Below are 27363 nucleotides of genomic sequence, written 5' to 3' on the forward strand. Positions count from 1 at the left end.
TCGGCATTATTCGTATTCGTTATGCGCAAGTCCCAACCGCTGCGAATAATATTCGCAATTTTATTCGCAAATCCTGAGCAGTGCGAATAATATTCGCAATTTCATTATTCGCCGAATATTCGCATCTAATCACGTGCTCAGGGGATGCCCCCTAATCAATTTAATTCACAGTTTCAAGAGCCAATATGGCCCCTTACAGCCTTCCAGCTCAATGTGATGTAAAGAGTAAATTGATAGCGAGCTGCGCACTTTTCTTGCTCTGTGACCTAGAGAGAGGTTGCTTTTACCCGGTACATATTACAGTGCGTCAGTCCTGCATTTCGTGGTTTGCATCTTTCGTTTTGCAGTTTATGCCTCCGCCTTTCATTTGCTTGTTGTTTTGTGCCTTAATGCCTTTGCTTCTTCTTGTGTTGGAACCGTAATAAACTATGAGTACTTTAAGGTTTCAGGGGTTGCGAATAAATATGCGAATAACGAATATTCGGCGAATAATATTCGTTATTCGTTATTCGCAACGCAAAATGGTGCGAATAATATTCGCAAATGCGAATATTCGGAGCAGCCCTATGCTCTGCAAATGAGCGGGCCTAATATACATAACGGATCGGTGTATATTCAGGATATATAAGCTGCTGTTATTGTTACGGTTTCCAGATTTCGTGCCCGATTCACCTATTGCTTAGATCTTAACTGCCGTATCTGGATCACAAGAACTACATCTATTTATCAGATTTATAATTAAATACGAGATATGAATGTTAAAAATAAATATAAATACAAGTATAAATAATAATTAAAGCATGAATAATATTAAGGAAGGATACGGTACTACTATTAGCATTATCAAAAGGAGGAAACAAAGAAATACAAACAGATATTATTGCGACATAACATATGAACTGTTCAATAGAGTCAGCAGCCTCATCGTCTCCCCATTCATTCTATGCCGGCGCAATCCAAGCAAGTCCCTCCCCTGGCTGAACAATCGCTCACAGGCAACTTCGGAAGCAGGGAGGGCGAGGAAATCGCGAGAAGCTCGCGCCATTTGGGGATATTCCCCTTTATGAGTGTTCCACCACTCAAACAGCCAGATTGCGTTGCCATCAGTATCTGCGACACTAATGACAGCATCGTCAAAGTACCGATCGATGTCCGACGTATGCCTTGACTGCGCCTGTACCTTTTTTAGCAGGCGCAATTCTGTGGAGGTATTCGCATGGCCCAGCTGTTGAGCAAACGATTGCGGCTGCGGCTTTTGTTCCGCCGAATAGAGCTAGCTCTCTCAATTGTTCAATGAGGAAAGATGCGGACGTTTCATCCTCAAGCTCTTGTTTCAAGAGCTCGCACTTGAACCGAGGGTCCAAAATCATTGCAATATAGTAAACATTGACTTCGTCAACGTAACCAAAGTACTTTTCGCACTTTTTTAATCCAGCTTCAACAGCTCTCACCAACACAGGGTCTGCGTCTTTAAACAATCCATCTTTGTTCTTCGCATCTTGAAAAAGCTCTTCTAGCTCGTAGTACAAGGATATCGACAGGCTCAGCTGAGGCTTAGCCTGCGAGACCAAACGGGTAAACTCGTCATTGAATAATTTCTCGGGAAGCTCCTCCAGCCTGCACAGCTTCTTCCATCGGTTACGTCGTTGCGGACTTCGGTCTATCCAAAGGACAATTATGCGCAATCTAGCCAACGGAGACAAGTTAGGATCAAGGTCCTTATTGGCCCTGAGATCATCACATGCCCGATTCGCGCGTTGGATATCTCCTGCCTTCAACGCGCTCGGGATATCGCCTACTATCAGATTGAGTACATGTGCAATGCATCTAATGTAGCTCGATAGTCCCTCGAACCGCATTACCGGTCGCTCGTATTGCCAGATGGATTCGCACCAGTGTCGAATTTGGTTAGCAGGTTTGCATATAATTCGGAGATCATAACTTCGTTGTTTGACGCGTTGTCTCCTGTTATTGTTAACAGTTTGTTGTCGAGGTTAAGCTCGTCCAGGAGGTCGGCGACAACCATTGCCATGTTCTCTCCGCTATGAGCTCCCTCTAGCTCTCTGCTCTCGGAACTCCAGAACACGTTCCTTATAAACGAATTCCGGTGTCAGCCAATGACCTGCCACACCAAGTATGGAGAGGTGATTTTGGCTGGTCCATACGTCCAGCGACAACCCGATGGTACTTCAGGTTGAATCCATTCACGCTTAAGATTTTCTCGATCCTCTTCGAACCTTGCAACGAGGCGGCGCTTCACCGTGCTTGCGGATCTGATGGGTAATTCGACACCTGGAAGATCATGGAATATTCTTTGAAATGATTGAGCCTCCACGGTTCGTAAAAGGTTCTGATTCTTCAATCATCCATTGCAATATGTTGTCCTCTAGTCGCTCTTGAACTGGCTTGCTAGGACTGCTGAAAAATGACGTGATATCGCTAGAAGCTCTTGGAGCAGGCGCGCCAGGCTTCTGTATACCGTGCCTTGAGGAGAGGTGTGTGCTCACATTTCCTGATGACCCTTGAAGAACTGCCTCCTTAGTAGACCACGAACAGCGAGTGCACACAATCAGCTTGTCCGGGCGACTCTTGTTTGTTGACTTGTGGATGTATGTGGTTTCGAGCTCGGTAGTATGGAAGTGCTCCCAGACCCATGACTTTGGCGGCATGGGCTTTTTTGGAATGACTGGCGAAAGGGAAAGATGGCTGTCAGCATCGCTTGCGAGAACTTGGGACGCAGATTCATCAGGGGATATAAGGTCATCTGAAAGTGTGGTACTTGTCTGACTCACTTCAAGGCGAGGACGAGAACGGAATCGTGGACCTTCGTCAGAGTCGCAGTCGCCTTCACTATCAGTGCCGGTATTCAGCGCATGATAATCAAGGCGCTTCGCTCTAGACGGGCGCTGTTGGGTGTTCTGAGATTGAGAACTCGAATCCGACTTATTTTGGGAAACAGCAATAATCCAATTGCTTTGCTTATCACTGTAAAGATGCAAGATTTGGAAAAAGTTGATGCACTTGATACCAGAGAGACCAGAGGTAATAAGTGACACAATAACTGGAGAAGATGATCTTGAAGTTTGTCGGCCTTCTCGTCATCTTATATATTACAAACTTCTCATACACTATACTGTAGAAGGAAGTAATTTTACATCGCTTAAAAGTCCTGAACGTTGGAGGAATTAATACTTATTCTGGCTTACTTTCCGACCATTTCCGACCAGTTCAACCAATTGCAGGATTGGGATCCAACCCATGGCGAATTCAAAGGAGAAAGACACAGAAGACAAGGGAAGTTCATATGCAAGATCCACTTTTGGGATAAGATAAGAGACCCACGACCGTGACTACATCTCCGGATATTGTCAGTCGATAATGGCAAAACAGCGCAAAGAACAGAACGTAAACGAATACATATGCAAGATCCACCTTGGGACCGCAGCGATAGGTAAGGCGATGTGAATATTAATCATCAACCGACAAATCAATCGCCGGATCCGGTAGTCGATGGTGCGGCTCTGCGCTTGCGAATACTGGAAGACATTACTATGTTTCTCGGAAAACCACTGCGTAGATTTGGTTGCTCATATGGCTATCTATTCTTGGCACAGCCGAAAAATTCAATAACACTCTCGATAATAATTTGCTTAATAACTTTATTTACGTGCTCTATCCGCGGATGATATGACTAATCAAGATTGCTTTATCCGTATCCGTATCCGTACCTGCCTAAGGTCTATCCGTAACCGTAACTTTGACGGATATCCGCGGATATATCCGTTATCCGTGTATCCGTGCCGATCCCTAACAAGCACAAAATAAAGGCAAAGACATAGCCTAAAAACCAGAAAAAAAAAACCAAAAAAAAAAAAAGCAAACGAACACCTCAATCGCTACTCATCAGCTGTTCCGGACATATCGAGCCGCTTCGGTCATAGATAAGATTCAAAGTTTCAGGGTTATATATGGTTATATATGGTCATATCATATATGGTAATATGTATTACCATATGGCTCATACTACTTCACACACGCTCGAGTCCAGACTTCTGGCACAGCGATGGTAAATTTCAGCCTTCCGTTAAGCGATCCTGACGATCAAGGTGATGCGAAGATACGGCACGACATATCATCTACCGTATCGTCTTCGCCGAGATATTAATTGTTCTGTATACTAAATTTGAATAAAGAAGCAGAGAGTGTGGTTGTGGAATGGTTTAAGATGAGATACTTCACATCCTCTGTCATAAAGCTAGATGCTGATAAAAAAAAATTTAAGTTCTGTCGAAAGTTCGTTTTCGAATCAGCTCATGACTGTTTGGACCACGTACCGCTTGGTCGCATTGTATTAAAACGGGAAGGTCTCCTGTTCTAAGATTACGGCACGGATAATATCCAGGTCAATTTTTCCTTATCCGTATCCGTATCCATATCCGCGTAAAATATCTATATCCCGTATCCGTATCCATGTCCAGATATATTGGCTTTATCCGTATCCGTGTCCGCAGTATCCACGGATATCCGTAGTATCCACGGTTACGACTCACGTGACCTTGAAGAGGCTTTTGCTCAGTCGTTTTTGGTTTGGAGCCCAAGACTATGGAAAGAGAATGATCCTACGATACTACTGACTATATTGACCACTCAATTGGGCTTCAAACCGCTATATATCTAGCATTCAATAATGGTCACAAACCCTAACCCAGTACATAAAGCGGTTGCTACTAATCAGATTCATGTTCTCATTCAAGCTTCCCTCCGCTCACAACCAAGCGCGCACCGAACTCTGGATTCATTGGACTTCCGTTCCTATACAACTGAATATTTCGCAAATCGCAACGCAATTTAACTCTCCCAGTATTATTAGTTTACACATTTGTATTTGTTACTCGTATCCGTGGATATATCCACGAATCAATATACCTTATCCGTATCCGTATCCGTTATCCGCGACGGATATCCACGGATATATCCGTTATCCGTGTATCAGTGCTGATCCCTATGACTAAGAAGGGGTAGAGTTATATCTTTGATGGGTTGGATGATTATTTTTAAGAACACACCGACGCTGCAACGATTCAAATTACAGGTTTTTGTAATTTAGTATACTTAATGACCGCACAAATAGACCGTCCTACGGCGAACCTCTTCCCTGCACAACATCTTCAATCGCTGAACCTAACCTTATTCGCGGCCATTACAATAATGGACATACAAAGCCCCATACCCAGCCCCCAAAGCGCCGTCCTTACGAAACTTATCTTGCCGCGTTTAGTGTTGATATACGCAGCCGTATAGAGCGCCCTCACTACCAAATATGCCCCTGCGAAAGCATTCATCCTCTGACTGGGTAGTTCTACGACAGTGCCAAGAACCAGCGCGGTCGCAAATAATGGAAAATTTTCCATCCCATTCTTATGCGCAGCTTCCGCGCGTTGGAAACAGGTGTAGGTTTCTTTCGGAACGATCCGCTTCATAGTCTCGTCCCATGCTGTGGACCGCGGATTTGCGTTATCCCACTGTCCATTTGTGGCGGCTTTGATAAGATTCAGCGCGTAGGCATGGGGGTAGAGGCTGAGGACGTAGTAGACGGGGAGCGCGAAGAGCGAATAGTTTTGGGTCGGAAGAAACGACATTGTGAGAAATCTTGAATCAGGTATGAGTGATATGCTGCGAGTGATAGATATGGCATGTATTTTTCTGTTTGAATGTGTGGCTGGGAAGTTCAATTCCACATTATAAATCATGTCCGTAAGATTTTGAGTTTGGGCTCGATGCCTTATCATACGCGAGGTCTTCTGTGATTCTGTCAAGTAGAATACGGACCAAGTTTTTCCGCGCTAAGAAATTTATTTGAATAGAGCCAAACCTGATCTGGTTAGCCTCTTCGAGTTGCGGATCTGACAGTATCCCACGGGACAGGTGGCTAGTTATCGCGTTACGTTTATGGCGCATTAGATGATAGTGCGTGCCGTTTAGGAAATATTAGAGCGCCTTAGACGTTAGAACCCGATATTACGAACTAGAGGAAAATCTCTTTAGAACAAGTCGCTCCAGAAGAGAGGACCAGAAGCATAGAAGCAAGGTTGGCATCCGTGAGGAAGTCGAGTCATCCGTAATTGACAGATGAAAATTTGGATTTGTAATAAATGATAGACTATATTTTACTGCGAAATTATTGGATAGGGCATACTGTTGCAAATAACTTCTGGCTTTGCAATCATTTGTAAACCGCTGGCCGATGCTATGCACTGGTAGTTGTTATCGCAAAGGCTTAGTTTTTTGAAGCTTAAATAACGAGTTGGGGCTGGGTACGGTCCACCAAAAATGGTACGGACAGACGCTAGTGCCAAAGAGGAATATGGTCTCAATGTTTTCCTCTGGGCAATACCATATGACTAGTCCGAAATATAACTTAGCTCATCCTTGATTATTAATACATTGTAGTCACCAACAGAGTGGCTGTCATTTTAGGTATAAATATCTCCAAGGGGCTCGCTATAGCAAGTATATCTCACCATCCTCTAGACGCGCACAGCCTATAACATCTCCCATCAGCTACCATATTGTCATTCTCACGCTCTCCCTTTCTCAGAGATAGTGCAAACCTTGCTTGGATAAATTTTAGCACAGATCTTCGCCATGTCAGCCCCTCTCTACGATTTTAGCATTCCCCTCTTTATTCGTGGACTCAACACTCTCTCCCACATTATCGAAAAGGGTGAGGAGTATGCCAACGAGAAGGGCATTCCGCTCTCCGAGCTTCCCGAATGGCGCCTCGCGCCTGACATGAAGCCCCTGTCTTTCCAGGTGCAGATCGCGAGCAATACGGCCAAGAACTCTATTGTTCGCGTCGCCGGAACCGAGCCCGTGCCTATGGAAGACAATGAGACCACGATTGAGGCACTTCAGGCGCGGATCACAAAGACGATCGAGCTGTTGAAGGCAGTGGATGCGAGCAAGTTTACTGGGAAGGAGGAAGCACCGGTCACTCTCAAGATAGGTCCGAAAGAAGAACTTATGACCGGGCAGTCGTACATCACGAATTTTGCACTGCCGAACTACTTCTTCCACCTCAACATCGCCTATGCGATCCTGAGGAGCAAGGGTGTGCCCATCGGCAAGGCTGACTATCTCACTAGCTTCAATACCGAGGCGTGAATGTACTCGATGAATTGACACTGCAATAGCATAGCAATATAGAAGTTTTAAAATAGGCGCAATTACTACTCAAAAGTGCAAGAACGTACTCCTTTTCGAGTTTTGACCATCTTTCAAACACATTCAAGATTGCAACATAGGTATCTCGATGCCGTGACTCCCTTTTGTTGCCCTCGTCTGGCATGTGTGGAACTTTTAGAAGTGTTTCACGTATCGGAGCAAGGGGTTCTTCCAAGTTCGCTATAGCACGAAACCAGAGAGATCTTCTGTAATGTAGACAAACATGACTCCAACCTAGTAGATTCCTGCCGATGGGTTTCTAGATTTCTCGGGCTCACACGGAGCTTCCAACACCAGCTCGAGTCCTCATATTTAATATTCTAAAATATACTGTTAAAAGCCATCCAGCTTGTCTCGACTCCTCACAGTAGCCACGGAATAGAGGACCGAACAGCTCTGACGGACCGGAAATAAAACCTGAGAGAGAGAGAGGTAATGTACTAATTATTGTAAGAATAGGTGTAGTGTAACACAGTGTATACTACACGAGAGAACCCGACAAGAGAAAAGTTCCCTTTTCCGGGATTAGGCAATTGAGCAAGGTACAAAAGGGATGAACGCAACATTATTGACACCCTTGTTCAATCCACTCGACATTGAAATGCGGCACGACGTCCGGTTCAACGGACGCGGATAATATAGATGGAGAACAGCGGGTGGCATCTCTCCGTCAAATCAACAGCCCAATGCATTTCATCACTCAACTTTCCTTCTTCAGGTTAACGTGAGTCTTTGATATCGCAATAAACAAATCAATCTGCCCTATTGTCAGGGGTGGCGCGCAAAGCCCAAAATACGTCCTTGCTATAGCCAAATCCACATCACATAGAGGCTCCTTGGCGATGCCGCATTTTGAAACTTGACATCCCCTAACCTCACGATGCATTGGATGCATTTCCACCGATGACATTCACTGCAAACGCATAGGGATGACCACGGATTTACTACTCGTATTCTCAAGGATTGCCTTTTACTTGTAAGTTGTAACGAATAAACCGCGAAGGCAAGAGTCGTGTCTCATGCAGCAATAATATACTGGCTACAATAATGAAAAAGTGGAACCGGAACCTTTTTAAATGGGCCATCCTGAACCCCCGATAATATGTCGGTTCAGAGATAGCCTCAATAAGTGCGGCGCGCCGACCTTCATTCACGTCTTCACCTTGGGCAAATTATACTGAATGCGGGCCGAAATCAAACATTCATATCGTACAGTACTGATCGCACTGTCAAGGACTGTGGACATCTACACCGCATTGCACCATTTCTGTCATTCTGAATTTATTGTTCCTCACTAATCGAAAATGGATGCGATCGACAGCCAGAAGAGTAACGGATCTGTCGCCAACAATCGTCGGCTTATCGCAGCGCAGTATAACCAGCCATGGTCAGGAGACGCGGACGAAGAGGAAAGTCACCATTGGGATTTCTCCAGCCGAGAGGAGAAGAGCAACTTTGCGCTGTCATTGCCGAATGGAGCATTCAGAACTGTTGGACATTGTTATGCGGCCGCTCTCACCGGATACAAGGTTAGAAGTGCCCGCGAGTCGGGCAGAGTACGAACGAGTAGAAGAAATGTTTGAAAGAGAGGAGACAAAGTATGTCCTTTTACAGATTTGCGTCTAAAAGACCTGCTGACAATAGTGCACAGATAACCCTCAACTATGGGACGACAGCATGAAGAATTGTTGCCCCATTGTCGTGGCTCCACTAACTCCGCTTCATTCGGGGATGACGAGTGCATTGCAACAATGATCTACACATAAGGAATTCAGGAATTACTTTGGAAATTACTGATCATCTCCGCATTGAATCAGACACAACAACGAACGTGGATACCCATCCTTGTCCATCTCTCATATCCATTTCTCATAGGAACCTTCGCAGTCTTTTGTAAGTGATGAACACATAAGGCCTCGCGTTATACCTGTTATCTAATACGCTCTTAGACGATCGTGGAAAACGGTGAATATGTTGGGCATGACATATCAGCAAACCTTCATGAGGTTGTCCTAGGAGATTGTATTCCCACACATCTCCTCAGTGGTCAGGAATGGTTTGAGGATGTGTTGAAAATTGAGGGTGTCGTGGTGCCAGCTAAATGGTGTGGGTCATGTGACCCTAGGTCATGTTAGCCAGTTGCATCGACGACGGCCGAGTTTTCACAGAGGCAGGTGGTTGACACTCATTTTCGGGTTCTCAGGTGCATAACAAACGACTATATACGTCGTTGTAATGTATGCAATGCACGGGTACCATTTGGGCACAAAATAATCCTTTTGTGTAGTGGCGATTGGGAGAGTGTCTACACCTACCAGTTGTCCCCTTATGGGAGACCATTGAAAACAAGATTCAACCTCCACACACAAGCGATTATTGATTAGTGGCCAACTATTATTTATTAGTGACCAGGCTATTATTTATTAGTGATCATCTATTATTTCTTAGTGACCAAGTCTAAACTCCCAACCGGAGATCACCTAATTTCCTTAGCTAGGAATTTTTCGTACAGGTGCTCCTTAACGTACTCTGATAACCGGGATAAAGAGCTTGCGATCTTTTCGGGCCTCACTGAGAGGACATTTTAGTGACCACGTCACAGAAGGGTTAGTGATACTATTACTAAATCGAGGTTCTACAGACCCCTAGCAAGAAGTAAAAGAGGAAGGGTGCTTAGGGTACCTGACGTCGATGTATGCGCTGTCGAGTCAGTCTAGTTATTGATTCCAGCAGTACAGCTATTTTGTTAGGTAGCCTTCCTAGACCTCTCCCTACGAACATTTTATAGTGCGCCGCCAGGGCACTAAATACAACCTAAAACTGGAGTTTTTGGACTCCGCCTCAACGATCCTGTCGTCCATTCCCGCGCTTACCAAACTACAGGACGAATTTCAGGGCTCATGGCAACAGCGTTGTCCTGCGAGCTAGATCCTTCATTTGTCACTGAGTTCTGTCGCGTCTCAGCTCAGTCCGTCACAGATCGTCGTCGCCGAATGTTAAGATGTACCAACTGCCGAGGAAGGTTTCATACAAAAGACACCTGTCGCAAGCCATTGGTACATTGTGAAGCTTGTGGTCAGAAAGGGCACGATACCTTATCGTAGCGCCGTTGGAATGGAAATTTACTTTACGCTGCCTTACATACACGACCCGACATAGAGATTGATAAGTCAATCATCCAGAGTCTCGACAACCCCTTCACGTTCATATCTTCCACTTGTACTTTTTCTCATTTTCAGAGAAGACCATTTTACAAGAAGTTGGCACATGCGATGTCTTGATAATATGACCGAAAGGTTAGCATCTCGACAGCGTTGTCAAGACTATCCCGCATTTCCGACGCACGACCTCTAACTACCAATGATCGATGAATGCACTGTGTCATGATATGACGAAAGGTTGGCGCCTCTACAGCACGTGACATCGGCTCAAGTATTTGCCACATGATTTTTTGCGAACTTATGATTTCTCCGACTATTTTGTTGACCTGTCCCCAGGCACGTCCGCTGCGTAGATCAAAGTTGATGATTTTGGATTCCGTTCCTAAAATCATGCGAACGCCTTAAAAAGCGTCGAGAGGTCATTAACCAGCACGCGAACAACGGCACGCTGCCGACGTTCCTTGGCTCCGCTATGAACTTGTTTGCCTTAGTCGATGAGAACCAAACTCAGTTTGGTCACTTCAAAGACCAGGGTAAACAGCTGCGTTCTGACCTGGTGTCTACGGCACTCAGTTTTCAGACAATGCAGCTGGATATCGTGACGCCTTTCTTTGAAGCGCTGACCGCGAAATTCCAGGTTCTGTATGTATTTTAAAGTTGCGACCAATTCTTTAGTCGCGCGTTATGCTATCCCGCATTTCCATCGTGGGATTTCTACTCCGCACCTAACTTCACGTCCAGGCTTCCGACTCCGCAACCAACAGGTCCTGGGACCAAGTGTGAGGGCGTCGCTATTGACGTCCTCGCCATCTCATTAGGTCTGGTTCGTCATTACGTTGAACCATTGTCACATGAAGGTCATGCAACTCTGTGGCAATGGATTCCATGTACAACATTAGTCGCTCGTTTGTCGTTTTGCTTGTGTTTTCTTGTTTTCTTGCTTTACGTGTATTATTTTGTTGTTGTTGTCTAATATATTGGTTCCACCATATATCTCATCTTACAGCAAGTTTGATTGGCGCCCCGAAAGTGGAGAAAGCGGGTCGCACGAGAAAAGTCGATTAGCAGGCTGCGGGATGAGAGCGGGGCTACGACACACCAGCCGCCTGGTTGCATAAGATTATAAAAGGAAGCAATCTTCCCTTAGATAGAAAAGAGCTAAGCTTATTACAATTACAATACATTTGAGTAAGGTGCACTATGTTTCAGACGAAGAACTCCTAGACTACTCCGACTTGGAGGACGTCGTCGCCCCCGTTTGTGACATGCGAGGCAAGCAGTGTAAGACGCTTAGGGTCAAACGGGATGCAGAATCCCGTAATAAGATCAATCCATTGAAGATGATGATGAGCAGCTAATCTGGAGCGATGATGATGACTATAATGTAGTTAGCGCTGACAATACAATGTCTTTCTCCGCCTATCCTTATTCGGATGAAAGAACACTCTAGATGTTAGATACCGGAGCAACCCAGAACATGTGTAACGATATCACTTATTTCAAATCATTCAAACCATATTCTATGACAGTGAAGTTTGGAGGTGATGACACTTTTGTAAAGGTCATCGGCATCAGTGGAGTTCTTCTTCGTCCCCCTGGACAATTGCTACTCTGTACTCTGCATTTGGAACCTAAGACACAATTCTATTTCTAGTGATTCAATCGGACTGGACGGCATTGATGTCCTTATTCGTTCAAATAAGCTTCGTCTCTTTAGGAACAAGACGTGCATTGGACTTTGCTTTCGAAGATACCGCCGACAGTTTCTCTATTGTCGTGTTCATCGATCAGCCAAGCTTCGTCATTCCACATCTGCAAGTGCAAGGGCAAGTGCAACCACGCATGATCTCAATTTATGGCACGTCCCTCTTGGCCACCTCGGAGAACAAAGTCTGAACCGAATGCGAACAAAACAATGACCACTGATCTAGACGTTCCTGTCTGTGTGACGCCTGTCAAGCAAGAAAAGCGACTATTACAGAATTCAAATCTCGAACCGACCGTTGCGAACATCCACTAGATCGAACCCACAGTGACGCCTGCAGTTTACCCGAAGCATCGACCGATGGTTTCAATACACACTTGGTCGAAAGCTTCGAAGTGACAATGGCGGCGAGTATGAAGTTGGTGAATTCATTGAATTCTGTCGCAGTCGAGGTATTCGTTTAAGACGAACAATTGCTGGCACCCCGCGGCAAATGGAGTAGCGGAAAGGATGAACCGAACACTTCTGGACAAAGAACGCAGCCTGCGAGCTCATGCTGGTATACTGCCGATGTTCTGGAGCATTTCCATCTTTCTCGAGACACATCTTCGAAATATCAGTCCAACTGCCCCGACCGGTCCTTAGAACCCCATTCGAACTATGGTTCAATCGCAAACCAAGAGGTGAAAAGTTGCGAGTCTTTGGCTGTATAACTCACTATATGATTTTGACCGCAACAAACTGCAAAAATGACGGCGTTGGCCGTCTTTGTGGGATTTTCCAAAGAGCAGTCTAGGTATTGTCTATGCGATCCCAAGTTCCGAAAGTTGATAGTATCGAGACACGTCACTTTCGATGAAAAACGTTTGTATATGGATTCACTTGGCTCCATATTGAACAGACCCCTATCAATCAGTGACAATAGTCAGTATGAACTCACTTCATAATAGCTTGTCGCTCGACTCGTCGTCCTCTGATGTTATTCGCTATGAAGAAGGTTCCGCCCGTCAACTGTTGAACCAAATTTCCGCATTGAGGTGCCGACCTTCAAGCATTCTGAAAGGGTTTTGGAAGAAAGCAATGCAGTTGACTTAGTAATGCCAGATCCGCAAACGATCCATGAAGCATGCTCTCGTAAATGGCTAGAAGCCAGTCGTGACGAGTTAGTGTCTCTACACCAACACGGCACCTGGACTCCCCCGATGCAAAACCAATTGGTTCACGTTGGGTGTTTCGTGTGAAATAGCTCGGGCGGTACCAGTGATCGATATAAAGCCTCGTTTTGTGGCACAACCCAGTCATCGTCCAATGACTTGGTCAACCTGGTAGTATGTCGATGACTTTAACATCGGCCCGCAATGCCTGCAACTTGTCGAGCGGGAACCGGTGCGGATCGGTTGTAAAGCCTTTCTTCGACTGCATCTATAGGGGTGTTAGCAGCTGTGGTTCGATACCTTTGCATGGCCTGAGGGTGCAATGCTGACAGGGTCAGACGTTCTTCGACAGCGGTTTCTATGCTACTATTTCAATTCGATGCGAAGGAGCGACGAATGAGAGATGTCGGAGCGCTGTGAAGTAGTTTCGAGAAATCTGAACCAAAACGGGCATATATTCATTATATGTATTAGTGTTGCTATATACAAGCCGAAGGTTTTCATTCATCACATTTTATAACATTTGTATCCCCAACATCACAGCTCCATGTAACTCCGTCTGCGCGCCGTACAATCCCGACCCGAACACCATAATGTACCATTGTAACCAAGCTGGACAAAACGACGATCCCGAACTTAGATTAAAGACTCGATGACCTCAACTGTGTCGTTCTTCTTGCGCAATCCCCACGACCGCCTCCCGCCAGACGAGGTAGATGATGAACTTAGAATAGAGGATATGCTCTTTCGCCGCTCATGGTTTGGCTCAGACGACGACTCGTGCTGATTAGTTCCGGCAGTCGCAAAGTCCTCGCCCGGCCATCGGCCGGCAATCATCGGATCCCGGAACTCGTCAAGCATATTGATATCCTCAGCCTCGTACTGCACGTTCGACTGGTCCGGTACAGCGACCCCATCGATCGGCAGGCTGTTGTTCACGGCATCCGCGACCTTTGCTGGCGGCACCGCCGCCAGCGCGAGCGCGTTTGTGCGGGCGAGCGCGTCGATCGGTGCCATTGGCCCTGAGTTGCGAGCGCGGCTGGCGCAGTCGAATGGGCCCTCGTGGTGGTACTCGAAGCCAATGCCAAAGGAGTGGTCAAGCTTGTCGATTGGGTCGGTCGCAAGCGAGTGTCGTCGCTGTCTGTGCCGAGACGATTTGTGAGGACGGCTATGGTGCAAGGAAGACTTATCGGACCGGTCGCGTGAAATGCTGCCTGAGTCGGAGCGAACGCCCATGGTGGTCCAGTATGATGGAGGAGATTCGGATCTTGTAACGGCGGCCATAGTAAAATCCGATGGATATAGATGAATAGACGAAGATATGAAGATAATTCGGAAACAAGGGAGGAGTCGCGGGGTTTTTTATATTACGCGCGTCGGAGCGACCGGAGTCCCTCTTGATTAGTGTGACTTAAGGTTGGCGTGGGGTTACGTGCATGTGGCGATGACATGACGTCATATCACAATTTGGGTCACCGAGGGAGTTGTGACTGGGGGGCCACGCGTCATAAATAGAGAGATCGGAACTGCAATCAAACTCAACTACTATTAGGTTTAAGCCATATGGCGGGAATTAGTCTGTCGATTTTACTGCATCAAGTTGTTCATAAGGGAGCTTCTAATTTCGGTGACAGAGGGACTAGTTATGAGTTTTCAGTTTTGCAGTGTCGATGAGCATGTCGACGCTTACAGATGATCGACAGCTCTAACCTCTTTATTATTGTACCTTGAGATATACTGGTCTGCTCACATTCAGAGACCCGAAATATGCCCTGCTCGGTCGTAGAAACAATCCCGCCGTACTCTCGGCTGCACCCACCCAGTAAGTTGTCCCATTTCTGCTCAATCTGGACGTCCCCCACAGCTGTCCAATTCTGCCAAACCGTTCAAGGTTCCTTCCATCCAACACCTTCCATAAAGCACATTACGTTGTAATTATCGTCTGTATCTAGTTGTGCGCCAACATATTGCTCTTGTAATGCATCGCTCCTGTTTTGTGCATTTACACGAGTTATTGTAATGAACCCAGGACTGATGGTGGTGGTTACCCTGAATTACCCGCACTCTCGACAAAACGGTCATCCAAACTCGCCGGGCCGGTTTGAGCTGGCGAAGTCGGCTCTCTAAGTCGCTACCCACGCGAATGCGCAAGCAGCCACAAGACAGCAACTCAGGTTCAACCCATTCGGTGCCGCCGCTCCCGGACCGGTTCTTCGACCAGTACGCGAGTGCGCCGCGCGTCGGCGACGACCCTGAGCTCCACGGCGGCCGCACGCGCCAGAGCCCGCATGTCGAGGGCCTTTGGCCGACTCACGTCTACTGCGAGTGGATTCCGGCAGAGACCGAGTCAACGCGACTCGAGTCGCTCGTCCCGCAAGATGCGTCGTCGCTCGTACACTCACCTCTCGGAGCCCCGCTGGCGCTCCACGTCTCACTGTCGCAGTCGATCATGCTGGCGACCGCAGACCGCGACACTTTCGTCAACAGCATCCGCGCAGCCGTCGACGACAATTTCGCGTCATTCTCACTCAAGTTCCAGTCGGTCGAATGGATCGCGAATCAGTCCCATACGCGCGAGTTCTACGTATTGCGCACGGCACCTTGTGATCAGGTATGTCGTTGATCTTTGACCATCTTCGAATACCCGGCTGACAGCAACCAGTTGACCGCGCTCCTCGACACGACGAACCGCGTCTGCCGAGCGATGTCGTACCCGACTCTCGAAGACGCGGGCTTCCACGTCTCGCTGGCGTGGAGGCTGCCGGATCAAACTAATCCAAAGCGAATACGGCGCGGCGACTCCGACGAGAGTGCCCAGGATGTTACTGACGAGCTGGAGGTTAAGATCGATGTGGTCAAGATCAAGATCGGACGGACCGTTTACAGGAAGGAACTGAAGTCGTAATAAATTCGAATTGTATTGCAGCAGTACTGTATTGTAACTAGCGCATCATTGCTAATTGCGCGATACTGCATCTTGGAGTTCTCGTAGCTATGTGTTGTTTCTCCAAACTGAAACTGAACCGAAACCTGGTTCAGTTTGACTCAGGGGCAATCCCACAGCGTCTTGAACCGGACGCGGCTGGTGGTTTGACACTCGGACCCTGCGCTGCCTTTCGCCAATGTCGAGACAGCATCATCACCATGCATTGATTAATACCAACAAATTCCACATCCCTGCCTTGTAGTGTCTACCAGCAGAGCCGGCGTCAACGGCAGTCCTCTGCATTAACACCACCTGCCCGTGTCGTATTCACGGCGTAATTTTGCTATCTCGCTTTTAATTGCTGCTAAGACGAACCAGTAACGTCCAAACAGAGGACTGAACAGCCTCATCAGACAGACCATTGGTAGGAGATTGTCACGATGCCATTAGGAATTTCTCTAGGTCAGTCGTTCGCCTTACATTTTTCCCAAAGAATGAGACGCAAAATGTTCTTATTGGTTGTGTACCATTGTACCTGATGTAGTACAGAAGTCCGGCAATGCCAATGCTAACAGCCCCTAGAAAAAAAGGCGGAGCTGATTGACTCCGAGACGCTGTCGCATCTAAGGTCTTACAAGTACTCTGTAAGCATAATTCTTGTAATTCACCTGGACTCTGCTAATCTCTCAGTCCGTGGACAAATCGTACATTTCGAACTACATCCTCCGACACTACTGGAATTTCTGCGCAGAGCTAATGCCACTATGGCTTGCACCAAATGTGATCACTCTCATCGGCCTCATGTTCATCTACGTCAATGTTCTCTGCATCGTCATCTACGTCCCAGATCTTGTCGGTCCCGGCCCGTCATGGCTCTACTTTTCATTTGCGGCTGGGCTCTGGCTATACTCGACCATGGACAACATCGACGGAAAACAAGCCAGACGGACCGGATCGTCATCGCCCCTGGGTGAGCTTTTTGACCACGGAATCGACTCGCTGAATTGCACACTCGGCGGCCTCGTTGAGACGGCCTGCATGGGTCTCGGACCCACGGGGACCGGCGCGTTCATTACCATGGTGTCCTGCCTGGCCATGTTCTTTTCGACCTGGGAGACCTACCACACTCACAGTAAGAATACACACTGATCTATCATTCTTAACTACAAGCTGACCAACAAAAGCTCTTTACCTCGGCCACTTTAACGGCCCAACTGAGGGCATCATCATCGCCGTTGGTCTCATGATCATTTCCGGCATCTTCGGTCCCGAGATTTGGCAAAAAACACTCGAAGACATCCTCCCGGTCGCGTCATTGCTTCCGGCCCATGTCGGCGACACTTCCCTGCGCGAAATATTCGTCAACATCGTCGCGCTCGCCTTCTTCACCGCCCATCTCCCCTTCTGCGTTTACAATGTGTACAAAGCGCGACAGGCACAGCACGAGCCATTCTTACCGACGCTCAAGGAATGGATTCCATATGTGTGGTCCGTCTTGTCGGTCTACTTTTGGCTCGACAGTCCGTACTCTGTCGTGCTCTACGAGAACCACCTGGTCTTATTCTCCCTCGCGACGTCGTTCTCGTTCGGAAGAGTGACGACCAAAATCATATTAGCCCACCTCACCAAACAGCCATTCCCCTACTGGACAATCTTGATGGTTCCCGTCTACATAGCGCCGCTGCTCTTCAACTGGCTGCCGTCGGTCGGCATGACCGTGTTCACTGGAAAGTTCGAGCTGCTCTACCTCTGGGCGTACGCCATCTTCAGCTTTACATACTTCATGGCGTGGGCGCGGGTAGTGATTAATGCGATCTGCGATTATTTGGGCATCAATTGCTTTACCATCAAGACTCCGATGAAGACTAATTAGCATTACGAATGTATAGATGGATGGAAGTGGTTGGCTATTCGATGGATCAATGGTTCTTGGGCACAAATAGCCGCGGCTAGGATGGATCCTAGCCAGCGATGTAATTATATCATGAACCGTAATCTATTTAAAATATTTACAATCTAAATACCTCTATGCGTCGGTCTGAGTTTGCAGAACCCTTTTAATCCACCCTGCGTTCTCATCGTCAATCTGCAGCTGATGCTGCTGCTTCGCATCCAAGCGTAGTTTTTTCATTTTGTCCGCGTCCCGCGCGATCTTTGTCTCCTCGGCGGGATCGATATCCGGTTCAGCCCATTCGAAACCCTGTCCCTGTTTAGCCCAGTATTCCTTCACGAGGTTGTCATACGCATTGTCGCCCAATCTCCGGTCCCGCACCGCAAGTTCGTGCAACACCCGCCGCGACACGTCGCCTTCGTTCTCGACCTGCGCAATGTCCATGTCGACAATCATGTTGAGCATGCGCGACTCTTGCGCGTGCATGTACCACGTTGTTTGGAAAACACCGTGGCGCCACAGCACCTTGCCGCCGTTATCCCCCGGCCTTGACGCGCACGCCACGAACCCGAGCAGCGACGAATTGAGCAGGTACGCGATAATCATAACCTTGATCACCCCGGTATTCTCTAGCCCGCCGGCGACGAGCAAGTCCGACTTCATGAACACGTCCGCTAACTCGACTATGCCGGCCGACCCAGCAATCCACACCAGCGCCGCCTTTTGCCACCACTGTTTAACGTACGTCAGCCACTGGGGGCTGTTGGCTGTCAAATCCACAATCTTGAACGCGCCGTCGACGTCCTCGTCGCGTAGACACTTGCGGAACGGAATCATGTACGTCGATTTCGAAATCACACGCCGCTTGTTCTCCTCGCGCTCGTAGAATATGCTCATAGCGTCCACGGCCCTCGACGTGGCCGGTCGTAACAGAAAATATCGCCTCAACAGGGCGTCGTCGACTACCGTCTGCGGGAACTTGAGAATGTCGTATATGAGTTGCTGGGCGTCGGCCGCGTTGCCGTCCAGCATTTGGGCAATCGCGCCTGGACGCGGGGCACCGCTTTCGCCTGTCCACTTCTTGATGAGGAACTCTAGTGCTTCAAAGGCGTCGCCCGTGATGGTTGCCGACACACGGGCGGTTGGTGGAGTGCCGAATATCTCGGACTCGACTTTGGCGCGGACGGACTGTAATGTCACCGGCTCATCCATGAATATGTTTGTAGCTGTGATTACACTGCTGGTCTGTTGCGGAGATGGCGCCGGTCCTGGTGACGCCGGAGAGTGCTGCTTGGGTGTGAATTCGAGGAATTGCGAAATGAACGAGTCCGCTGCTGGCTTGTCCGCGGTCGATATGTGTGCAGTCCCTTCAGGAGTAGCATGTTTCGCAGCCTCCGCTGCTTGGCTTGTTCGCGATGAGCCAGTCGCAAAGTGCGGATCAGAGGGCAGTTCTGGTATTCCGGCGGCAACAGGCTCCGGCTCACTCTCCTTCCCAGGTTTGGTTGTATACGGCTTCTTCTGTGTGTTCGAATTCGGCCTTTTCAATTGTGTATTTTTCGGCACCGAGGACGACTTGGCCGGCTTATTCGCCTTGTTCTTGTTCTTGTTCTGATTACTAGCCCGGACGGTCGAGCTCGCGCTCAAACACCGTATCCGTGTACTTCTATCAGCAAACTGTCGCTGAGCTGATAACCGCAGAGGTGGCCTCGCAGCCTGGAGAACCAGTGCCCGAAGTTGCCCCGGTGTCATTGTATCCTTGTGGTCAAATTCTGCAGTTGGAGGAGTTGAGTCGCTGACACATTTGGGACGTCCCCGACTCGGAAGCAGTGAGCGGTGCCCGGACGCACCCTAAATTTTCTCTGTTCATCACCATGAAGTCCCAACTCCAAAACCATGGCGATTCAACATCCGCAACCTCTTGACTATCAGTAGAGTTCATTACGGCAGTGTAACGAAAATACTGTCAAAAACCGGCATGTTCTACGATCTTTGCGTGCCGTGGCCAAAAGCTGTGACCGCGTCGTCGTCGTTCGAGTACACGCGCACCGTGGGCCCGATTCCTGATCTCTACCGCACGGTCGCCACGATCCAAGCACGTATGCGCCTGTTCTAACTTCTCTAAATGCCCATCTGACACAGCAAGATAGTCGGCTACACGACAATAGCCTACGAATACGAACTCTCGGGCAAAATCTCATCGAACCTGACTTCTCCAATCCAAAAAGACGTCTTCTCGGCCTCACTCCCAACCGTGGCCTTTCTCAGCCGTATAACAGTCGTCCTCGACGACGCAGCTCAGTCACAAGCACTGCCGTCCCTGACCACCAAGTTCGACATCCTCGCCGTCCGTCCGACAACCGAAAAACTCCTGCTCGCGGCATGCACGTCCCTAGACATCGACTTGATCTCGCTCGACCTCTCCCAACGCCTTCCATTCTACCTCCGCCATCGCACGCTCGGAGCCGCCGTCGCGCGCGGCATCAAGATCGAGATATGCTACTCGTCCAGCACGCGTCAAGGCGATAACAACGCCCGCCGGAACCTGATCGCCAATGCCGCGGCCCTGTTCCGCGCCACACGGGGCAAAGGGATCGTCATTTCGTCCGGGGCTACGAGCGCGCTCGAGTGTCGCGGCCCGTACGACGTGGCTAACTTAGCCACGTTGTGGGGATTCACGCAGGAGAAGGGCAAGGCGGCTGTCGCGGCGGATGCGCGAGCCGTTTGTGTGCATGCGCGCATGCGGAGGCGGTCATACAAGCAGGCTGTCGAGATTGTCGTCGACGAAGACGAGTTGCGAAGGCGAGAAAGAGAGAGAGCCGAGGAACAAGAGCTGCAGAAGCGGAAGAAGCAGGAGGACGAGGACAAAAAGAATGAGACGTCACAACGGAAGAGATCAAAAAAGCGGAAAGCAAACGACGGGTAGATGATTCCCGATATCATTTGTATATATTACTGCATAATATAATCGGTATTGTGATATATAGTCAATTAGAACTCATTGTATGCTGTATAATACATAATTCATGCGAGAGTAGAGTATTTACAAAGAACACCTAACAAAATCCAATGTGCTCCATATGCACCGTATATCACAAACTAAATCTGAAAATAAAGTCTATGTACAAATCCTTGTTCAAACCTATCAATTACACCTCACCTTCACAGTCTTTCAACCTGAAGTATCGTTCTCGTTTTCGGCATGGTTCGGTTGCACGTGAATCTCGCCATTTACAACTGTAACCACAACGTTCTCACCAGCTCGAACCTGCGCCTTGATGAGGTACATAGCAAGCGGATTCAACACCGATTTTTGTACCAATCTGTTCAACGGGCGAGCACCATATAGAGGATCGAAACCTTTCTCGGCAAGCCACTCCTTAGCCGCGTCATCGATGGCCAACACGATGCGTCTGTCATGTAGACGCTCTTGGACTTCTTTAAGACGGATATCCACAATCCGCCGCAGCGAATCTTTTGATAGGCGGTTGAATACCAGCAACTCGTCGATTCGGTTCAGGAACTCTGGGGGGTACAACGCGCGAACCTGATCAAGCACCTTCTTCTTGACGTCCTCGCCGACCTTGCCAGATGTTAATTCCTCCTCGCTACCTGAAACCAAGAATTCCTGGCCAATGTTACTCGTCATGACAATGATCGTGTTGCGGAAATCCACCTTACGGCCCTGAGAGTCGGTCAAAAAGCCCTCGTCAAGGACCTGAAGCAGCAGCTTGGACACATCCGGATGCGCCTTTTCAAATTCATCGAACAATACAACCGCATATGGCTTCCTTCTGACCGCTTCGGTCAGCTCGCCGCTTTCGTCGTAGCCTACATACCCGGGTGGTGCACCAACAAGTCGAGACACGGAAAATCGTTCTTGGAATTCACTCATATCGAATCGAACCACAGCGCCTTCGTCGTCGAACAAGAACTCTGCAAGCGCCTTGGTGAGCTCGGTCTTACCGGTACCAGTTGGACCAAGAAAGAGGAAACTAGCAACAGGACGTTTCTCGTTCGTGAGACCTGCACGCTGAAGACGGACAGCGTCAGCGACGGCATGGATTGCTTCGTCTTGGCCAATGACTCGTCGCTTTAAAGAGTCTTCCATATACAATAGTCGATCTCGTTCGCCCCGCATGAGAGATTGCGTGGGAATACCAGTCATTCTAGAAACAACGCCGGCAATATCGTCTGAAGTGACCGCATCGTGCAAAAGAGATGCCTGTTTGGTTCCGTCACCCTCCTTTGGTACCAACTTCTCAAGCGCCGGAATCTTAGAGTATCGCAATTCCGAAGCCTTAGCAAAGTCGCCTGTACGTTGGGCAATTTCCAATTCAATTCTTGCTCTTTCGAGATCAGACTGAGCATTCTTGATCTGCTCGAGTTCGTGCTTTTCCTTCTCCCAGATTTCAGTCAACCGCTTGACCTCCTCCTGCTTGACCTTCAGATCCTGCTCAAGCTTGCTGCGTCTTTCGATTGACAGCGGGTCACTCTCCTTTTTGAGCGACTCGAGCTCGATCTGAATAGTCATAACTGCCCGGTCAAGTTCCTGAATTGGATCAGGCTTGGATTCCTGCTGCAATCGCAGAGCGGAACATGCTTCATCGACAAGATCGATAGCCTTGTCAGGAAGATACCGGTCGGTGATGTAACGATTACTGTAGACCGCAGCGGTAACAAGCGCACCGTCAGTAATACGGACACCATGGTGCACCTCGTAGCGCTCCTTCAAACCTCGAAGAATACTAATAGCATCTTGAACTGTAGGCTCGTTAATCAGAACTGATTGGAAACGGCGTGCCAAAGCAGCATCCTTCTCTATATATTTCCTGTATTCATCCAACGTCGTGGCACCGCAGCACTGCAGCTTGCCGCGAGAGAGAGCTGGCTTTAGCAAGTTGGATGCGTCGACTGAGCCGTCTGCCTTGCCGAGACCGAGCAGAAGGTGAAGTTCATCAACAAACAATATAATCTTGCCCTGCGCATCCTCGATTTCTTTGAGCACGGCCTTCAGTCGCTGTTCAAAATCGCCACGGTACTGTAATAGCGTTAGAACCAGCCCTCAACACAGCTCTTCAATTCTACTTGCCTTTGCTCCGGAAATCAGACTACCGAGATCGAGAGAGATGATCGATTTGTCTTTCATACTGTCGGGAACCTCGCCGCGTACAATTCGTTGCGCGAGACCCTCCATAATGGCGGTCTTACCAGTACCGGCAAGTCCAATAAGTGCTGGGTTATTCTTAGTTCTGCAACGTTGTTAGCCTGCTTTTGCGTGATTTGACAATCCGGTGATAGGTACCTTCTTGACAAGATCTGGATTGTCCGCTTGATCTCTTCGTCACGACCAATGACGGGATCCAATTTCCCCTCGCTCGCAAGTTTTGTTAGATCCGTGCCATACTGCTCCAACGCACTACCGCCGCCTCCAAGATTCATGTCGAAACTGCCGCCGTTGGGGTTAACATTTCTCCGGTCGCTACCGCCGGCAGCCCACCGGTGAGGCGTAGTCGAGAATGCTCGCACGGCCGCTAGCGATGCTGGGGCAAATATTTCGAACGGGATATTGTTTCTAGTACTCTGTGACTGAAGGAACCGCGACCTAGTCATGGACAGCGATCGTCCAGTGGCGGATACTGGAAGCTGTGGCAGCTGGAGTATACGGACGGACGACGACAGTCTGGGGGTCGACCTCAGCATTTGTCTGTCCATTTCTCAGAACTGCATACAACAAGTCAAAAGACTTCGAAATTGTCTTTGTAAGCGCAAAATACTGTCAGGCCGGAGAAGAAATACCCGGCCATTTACTGACAATTGTCCATACGGTTAGGGCTTAATTCCAGAACTCTCCAGAATCTACCAGAACTGGAAAAATTCCTGTTTGCGGTCATTTACTGGAACCTTATTTCTATTTTTACTGAGAATAGCAAGCGCAACTTCTCCTGAACTTAGCGAATTGCTTATTCCAAACCCATTGAAACAGAATTTCTCGCCCATTCTGTACAATAAACTATCGACTCAACCGCCAGAACCGGGGCCGGGCAGTGGTTTCCTTCGCCGGTATTCCAATTATCCACTATCGTGTCCTTAGAGTGTTTATTTACACTGAAGAGCCGAAATCATGTCCAAGGCCTGCACTCGCAAAGGCTGTGGCAAGTCCTTCGATAAGCCGGACGAGAGCGAGTGCTGGTATCACCCGGGTCCGCCTGTATTCCACGACGCGCTGAAAGGTACTCGTGTTTGCGTATCGAACGTTATTGAAATATCAAGAACAAACTCTAATGTTTATACGCTGTCTAGGCTGGTCCTGCTGCGAGAAACGCGTCATTTCATTCGATGAGTTCCTGGCACTGCCTGGATGCACGAAGGGCATTCACACGACCGAAGTTGCCGCGCCAGCGCCAGAGCCGGTAAGAGAGACTAAACTCGACAGGCCGACGACGATCGATGAAAATGGCGTGGAGACATACGGCAATGCTCCAGCAATAAGTCCTGGATCAGAATCTGTCTCCAAACCGGAATCGCCTCGTGCAATCATTCCCTCCAAAGATACTCTAAACGACGTAACGAAGAAGTTTGATATCGCGTCCCTTGAAGATCCAGACGATGCAGACATTCCAATCGGTGCTAACTGCAAGAGGAATGGGTGTAATGTGAAATTCGACGGCACTAATCGCGATTCATGCACGTTCCATCCTGGAACGGCTATATTCCACGACGGTACATACATCTCTCTCTGATCTTGCTATTTACTGTAAACTAACGAGTTTAGCCTCCAAAGGGTGGTCGTGCTGCAAACGGCGAGTGCTGGAATTTGACGAGTTTTTGAAGATACCAGGTTGCAAGACTGGACGGCATTTATACGTGGGACCTATTGAGGATGAGACCAACAAACAAGAGGAGGAATCAGTTGAATGTCGAACCGATTTTTACCAAACGCCTACAAATGTCATTGTCTCAATATTCGCAAAGAAATGCGACGAATCAAAGTCGTCTATAGAGTTCTTTGAAGACTCGCTATCACTGGATCTCCTACATCTAGCTACGAAGCGATTTAAGACCCAGTTCCAGCTTTACGGTCCAATCGTGCCAGAGAAATCCAAGTACAAGGTCATGGGAACTAAAGTGGAAATCACGTTGACTAAGGCGAACGGCTTGTCATGGGGCGGCCTGCGCGCCGGTGAGAGTGGTGCCGGCATGATCCGATTTGGCGTGAGTGGACGAACAGGCACGATCGGCGGGAAAGAGATCGTTTACAGGAACCAGTCATAAAATTAGGGGGGCGTTTATTGAAATGTAATTTATACGTGTACAGTGCAGTCGGCGGACAAAAACCAATAGAGGCGCAAGGGACTGAGTAGAACAAAATTGAGTTGTGTTTCACAGAATATATCTTTATTAAATGCATATGTGAACATAAAATATTAAATACAGAAGTACCTTTGATCCTTCGATAAGTGACTTCACGACCGAATCAAGGTACTGCTATGGGACTTGTCACAGTTGCAATATATTAAGAACATGCCGACAAACACAAAATTTGCCAAAATCTGTCTAACCTCCTAGCATGGGATCCCGGTAATGCTTCTGCTGATTGATGTAACGTTGTTCCCGGCGGATGTCTCTGTTCTGTTTATCGCGCTGATCCCTCCAATCCTTTTTCGTGAACCTTTCCTTGACAGAATCACGAGAAACCGTTGCCAGCACCTGTCGCGAACTAGCCGCAATAACAGTTCCCTGTCCTTCTCGAAGCTCGGTAGAGGGTCGCAGCGACTGTCTATAGTATCGTGCAAGTGATCTATGCCCGATCCGAAGACGAGATAGGGGCAGCGAGAGTTCGAGTCCGGTAGGATCGAGAACGAGATTACCTTCAGCGCGACGCCGAGATACGACACTAACATCCGTAACCGTTTCCGCGTCTTCCTCTGCACCTTCCTCTTCTGAAGCGACGTCGTCCCAGTCATCTTCCTCCTCATAATCGTCTGGATAGGATGATGAGAAATCGTAAAAACTTGAAAGTTCCAATCGCTCATCTTCAGTGTCGTACGGAATTTTGCAATGTTGCTTGGCGACCATATGGTCGCGGACACTGTTCAAACTTCTACCAATGAAAGAGCAGTACAAGCACGCATTTCCAATCGACACTTTTTCGGATAAGTATGTTAAAAGTCCTTCTAGATCGACAAGATAATCCCTCTCCGGGATAAAAAGTCCGTGATCGCGCTGCATATGAGCGACTGTAGCTTCGATACCACCAAAATTCTGCGCTGAGCAGAAAATGCAGGCATTGATAGGCAATTTCACTGCATTCTGTAACTTCCGTGCAATAATAGAGTCAATATCCTCGTCCTCGTCCTCCGCATCATGGTCGTCGGCGACACTCGACGAACCCGATCCATCAGAAAGTCCTAAAACGACTCCATCACCAATTACACTATCCAAGTCATCTCCGGCTACAGACGACGTCGCAGCTGAAGACAGAGTCTTGTGCCGACGCAGGCTCTTCTTTCCTCCACCTCCAACTCTGCTATCTCTGAACCCAAACGCATGATATGGCTGCGGCTGCACTGGTTCTCCCAGGGAGAATGTAGACGAAGCTACACTCCAATCTGGACTATGATCTCTAACGCCAGAAAGATTCGATTCAGCATCGTCGTCCTCACGTAGTCCCAGCTGCTCTGCTCGCTTGAGATTATCTTTGTGTCGGGAACTGGACAAATGGTTCTCGTACGCGCCTGCGGACGTAAACCGCTTATTTCCACAAACCCGACAAATCTGTACAAACAATAGCTTCTCCTCATTCTTCCGAGAGGCGTCCATCTGCTGCAATACTCGCTCGGCAAAGATCTCTGCGGAGATTGGCGGCAACGTAGCGACTCTCCTCTTCAAATTATAACGATGCCAATCGGTCTTCATGTGTCGTCTCTGCATATCTGGAGTAGGAAATCCAACACCGCAGCTATTACATGTGAATAATGCTGATCCTCCATTTGCAGGTGCGGACGACCCGATGACTGCCGGGGATGGCGACGACAATGTGGCGGCTGACATATTAAGTCGACGTTGAATGTCTACTTCTCGATGAAATGCCCCAGGAATCAAATAACAATATCAATAGACTTAATACGTATATTTATCTGTTGATACACAAGCGACTGGGCTGAGTAATTAGTCGGTTGCGATTATGCTGATAAACTAGATCCTAAAATTTTGCGAGTGATATCAGAAATTAAGTAGATGGGAGATGCCATAACGTCATACTATTAGTCACGTGATTGCACAAACCTTACTTGGTTTCGCGT

General features: G+C 48.2%; 11 protein-coding genes across 11 annotated transcripts; 6 read left to right on the forward strand and 5 right to left on the reverse strand.

The window, feature by feature from the left end:
* Positions 1-4908: 4908 nt before the first annotated feature.
* POJ06DRAFT_248130 (uncharacterized protein) lies at positions 4909-5810 on the reverse strand. Its single transcript, XM_056186990.1, has one exon. It carries the CDS (start codon positions 5787-5789, stop codon positions 5169-5171), a length of 621 nt encoding a protein of 206 aa, XP_056045323.1. The 5' UTR covers positions 5790-5810; the 3' UTR covers positions 4909-5168.
* A 529-nt stretch (positions 5811-6339) lies between these two features.
* POJ06DRAFT_248131 (uncharacterized protein) lies at positions 6340-7270 on the forward strand. The gene is made up of 2 exons (XM_056186991.1): positions 6340-6477; positions 6532-7270. The coding sequence occupies exon 2, from the start codon at positions 6646-6648 to the stop codon at positions 7162-7164; it is 519 nt and encodes a 172-aa protein (XP_056045324.1). The 5' UTR covers positions 6340-6477; positions 6532-6645; the 3' UTR covers positions 7165-7270.
* Positions 7271-8396: 1126 nt separating this feature from the next.
* On the forward strand, positions 8397-9366 carry POJ06DRAFT_248133 (uncharacterized protein). Its single transcript, XM_056186992.1, has 2 exons — positions 8397-8822; positions 8876-9366. Exons 1-2 carry the CDS (start codon positions 8533-8535, stop codon positions 8877-8879), a joined length of 294 nt encoding a protein of 97 aa, XP_056045325.1. The 5' UTR covers positions 8397-8532; the 3' UTR covers positions 8880-9366.
* Positions 9367-13689: 4323 nt separating this feature from the next.
* POJ06DRAFT_72694 (uncharacterized protein) lies at positions 13690-14635 on the reverse strand. Its single transcript, XM_056191466.1, has one exon. The coding sequence runs from the start codon at positions 14526-14528 to the stop codon at positions 13881-13883; it is 648 nt and encodes a 215-aa protein (XP_056045326.1). The 5' UTR covers positions 14529-14635; the 3' UTR covers positions 13690-13880.
* Positions 14636-15379: 744 nt separating this feature from the next.
* POJ06DRAFT_248143 (U6 snRNA phosphodiesterase Usb1) lies at positions 15380-16279 on the forward strand. Its single transcript, XM_056186993.1, has 2 exons — positions 15380-15855; positions 15907-16279. Exons 1-2 carry the CDS (start codon positions 15388-15390, stop codon positions 16147-16149), a joined length of 711 nt encoding a protein of 236 aa, XP_056045327.1. The 5' UTR covers positions 15380-15387; the 3' UTR covers positions 16150-16279.
* A 100-nt stretch (positions 16280-16379) lies between these two features.
* Positions 16380-18120, forward strand: POJ06DRAFT_72732 (CDP-alcohol phosphatidyltransferase-domain-containing protein). The gene is made up of 4 exons (XM_056191467.1): positions 16380-16632; positions 16753-16814; positions 16861-17302; positions 17355-18120. The coding sequence occupies exons 1-4, from the start codon at positions 16611-16613 to the stop codon at positions 18041-18043; spliced, it is 1215 nt and encodes a 404-aa protein (XP_056045328.1). The 5' UTR covers positions 16380-16610; the 3' UTR covers positions 18044-18120.
* On the reverse strand, positions 18121-19867 carry POJ06DRAFT_72733 (uncharacterized protein). Its single transcript, XM_056191468.1, has one exon. It carries the CDS (start codon positions 19808-19810, stop codon positions 18197-18199), a length of 1614 nt encoding a protein of 537 aa, XP_056045329.1. The 5' UTR covers positions 19811-19867; the 3' UTR covers positions 18121-18196.
* A 72-nt stretch (positions 19868-19939) lies between these two features.
* Positions 19940-21107, forward strand: POJ06DRAFT_72744 (RNase P subunit p30-domain-containing protein). Its single transcript, XM_056191469.1, has 2 exons — positions 19940-20157; positions 20209-21107. The coding sequence occupies exons 1-2, from the start codon at positions 20037-20039 to the stop codon at positions 20982-20984; spliced, it is 897 nt and encodes a 298-aa protein (XP_056045330.1). The 5' UTR covers positions 19940-20036; the 3' UTR covers positions 20985-21107.
* A 123-nt stretch (positions 21108-21230) lies between these two features.
* POJ06DRAFT_280559 (P-loop containing nucleoside triphosphate hydrolase protein) lies at positions 21231-23500 on the reverse strand (the record flags this gene model as incomplete). Its single annotated transcript, XM_056189888.1, has 3 exons — positions 21231-23099; positions 23151-23310; positions 23364-23500. The coding sequence occupies 3 exons, from the start codon at positions 23498-23500 to the stop codon at positions 21231-21233; spliced, it is 2166 nt and encodes a 721-aa protein (XP_056045331.1).
* A 485-nt stretch (positions 23501-23985) lies between these two features.
* POJ06DRAFT_248150 (HSP20-like chaperone) lies at positions 23986-25508 on the forward strand. Its single transcript, XM_056186994.1, has 3 exons — positions 23986-24291; positions 24362-24781; positions 24834-25508. Exons 1-3 carry the CDS (start codon positions 24183-24185, stop codon positions 25331-25333), a joined length of 1029 nt encoding a protein of 342 aa, XP_056045332.1. The 5' UTR covers positions 23986-24182; the 3' UTR covers positions 25334-25508.
* POJ06DRAFT_248152 (Rei1p) lies at positions 25509-27336 on the reverse strand. The gene has a single exon (XM_056186995.1). The coding sequence runs from the start codon at positions 27110-27112 to the stop codon at positions 25616-25618; it is 1497 nt and encodes a 498-aa protein (XP_056045333.1). The 5' UTR covers positions 27113-27336; the 3' UTR covers positions 25509-25615.
* Between the last annotated feature and the right edge of the window lie 27 nt (positions 27337-27363).

This window comes from Lipomyces tetrasporus (assembly GCF_029532465.1).
Source record: "Lipomyces tetrasporus strain NRRL Y-64009 chromosome Unknown POJ06scaffold_3, whole genome shotgun sequence".
Classification (NCBI taxonomy): Eukaryota; Fungi; Ascomycota; class Lipomycetes; order Lipomycetales; family Lipomycetaceae; genus Lipomyces; species Lipomyces tetrasporus.

Bases quoted from the DNA above. Each gene is read 5' to 3' on its own strand.
- POJ06DRAFT_248133 (XM_056186992.1), top strand. From the start codon at position 8,533: ATGCGATCGACAGCCAGAAGAGTAACGGATCTGTCGCCAACAATCGTC.
- POJ06DRAFT_72694 (XM_056191466.1), bottom strand. From the start codon at position 14,528: ATGGCCGCCGTTACAAGATCCGAATCTCCTCCATCATACTGGACCACC.
- POJ06DRAFT_248150 (XM_056186994.1), top strand. From the start codon at position 24,183: ATGTCCAAGGCCTGCACTCGCAAAGGCTGTGGCAAGTCCTTCGATAAG. The intron at 24,292-24,361 runs GTACTCGTGTTT...TACGCTGTCTAG, and splicing joins ATTCCACGACGCGCTGAAAG to GCTGGTCCTGCTGCGAGAAA. The intron at 24,782-24,833 runs GTACATACATCT...TAACGAGTTTAG, and splicing joins AACGGCTATATTCCACGACG to CCTCCAAAGGGTGGTCGTGC.
- POJ06DRAFT_248130 (XM_056186990.1), bottom strand. From the start codon at position 5,789: ATGATAAGGCATCGAGCCCAAACTCAAAATCTTACGGACATGATTTAT.
- POJ06DRAFT_248143 (XM_056186993.1), top strand. From the start codon at position 15,388: ATGCGCAAGCAGCCACAAGACAGCAACTCAGGTTCAACCCATTCGGTG. The intron at 15,856-15,906 runs GTATGTCGTTGA...GACAGCAACCAG, and splicing joins GCACGGCACCTTGTGATCAG to TTGACCGCGCTCCTCGACAC.
- POJ06DRAFT_248152 (XM_056186995.1), bottom strand. From the start codon at position 27,112: ATGTCAGCCGCCACATTGTCGTCGCCATCCCCGGCAGTCATCGGGTCG.
- POJ06DRAFT_248131 (XM_056186991.1), top strand. From the start codon at position 6,646: ATGTCAGCCCCTCTCTACGATTTTAGCATTCCCCTCTTTATTCGTGGA.
- POJ06DRAFT_72733 (XM_056191468.1), bottom strand. From the start codon at position 19,810: ATGACACCGGGGCAACTTCGGGCACTGGTTCTCCAGGCTGCGAGGCCA.
- POJ06DRAFT_72732 (XM_056191467.1), top strand. From the start codon at position 16,611: ATGCCATTAGGAATTTCTCTAG. The intron at 16,633-16,752 runs GTCAGTCGTTCG...AACAGCCCCTAG, and splicing joins GCCATTAGGAATTTCTCTAG to AAAAAAAGGCGGAGCTGATT. The intron at 17,303-17,354 runs GTAAGAATACAC...GACCAACAAAAG, and splicing joins GGAGACCTACCACACTCACA to CTCTTTACCTCGGCCACTTT.
- POJ06DRAFT_72744 (XM_056191469.1), top strand. From the start codon at position 20,037: ATGTTCTACGATCTTTGCGTGCCGTGGCCAAAAGCTGTGACCGCGTCG. The intron at 20,158-20,208 runs GTATGCGCCTGT...ACAGCAAGATAG, and splicing joins GGTCGCCACGATCCAAGCAC to TCGGCTACACGACAATAGCC.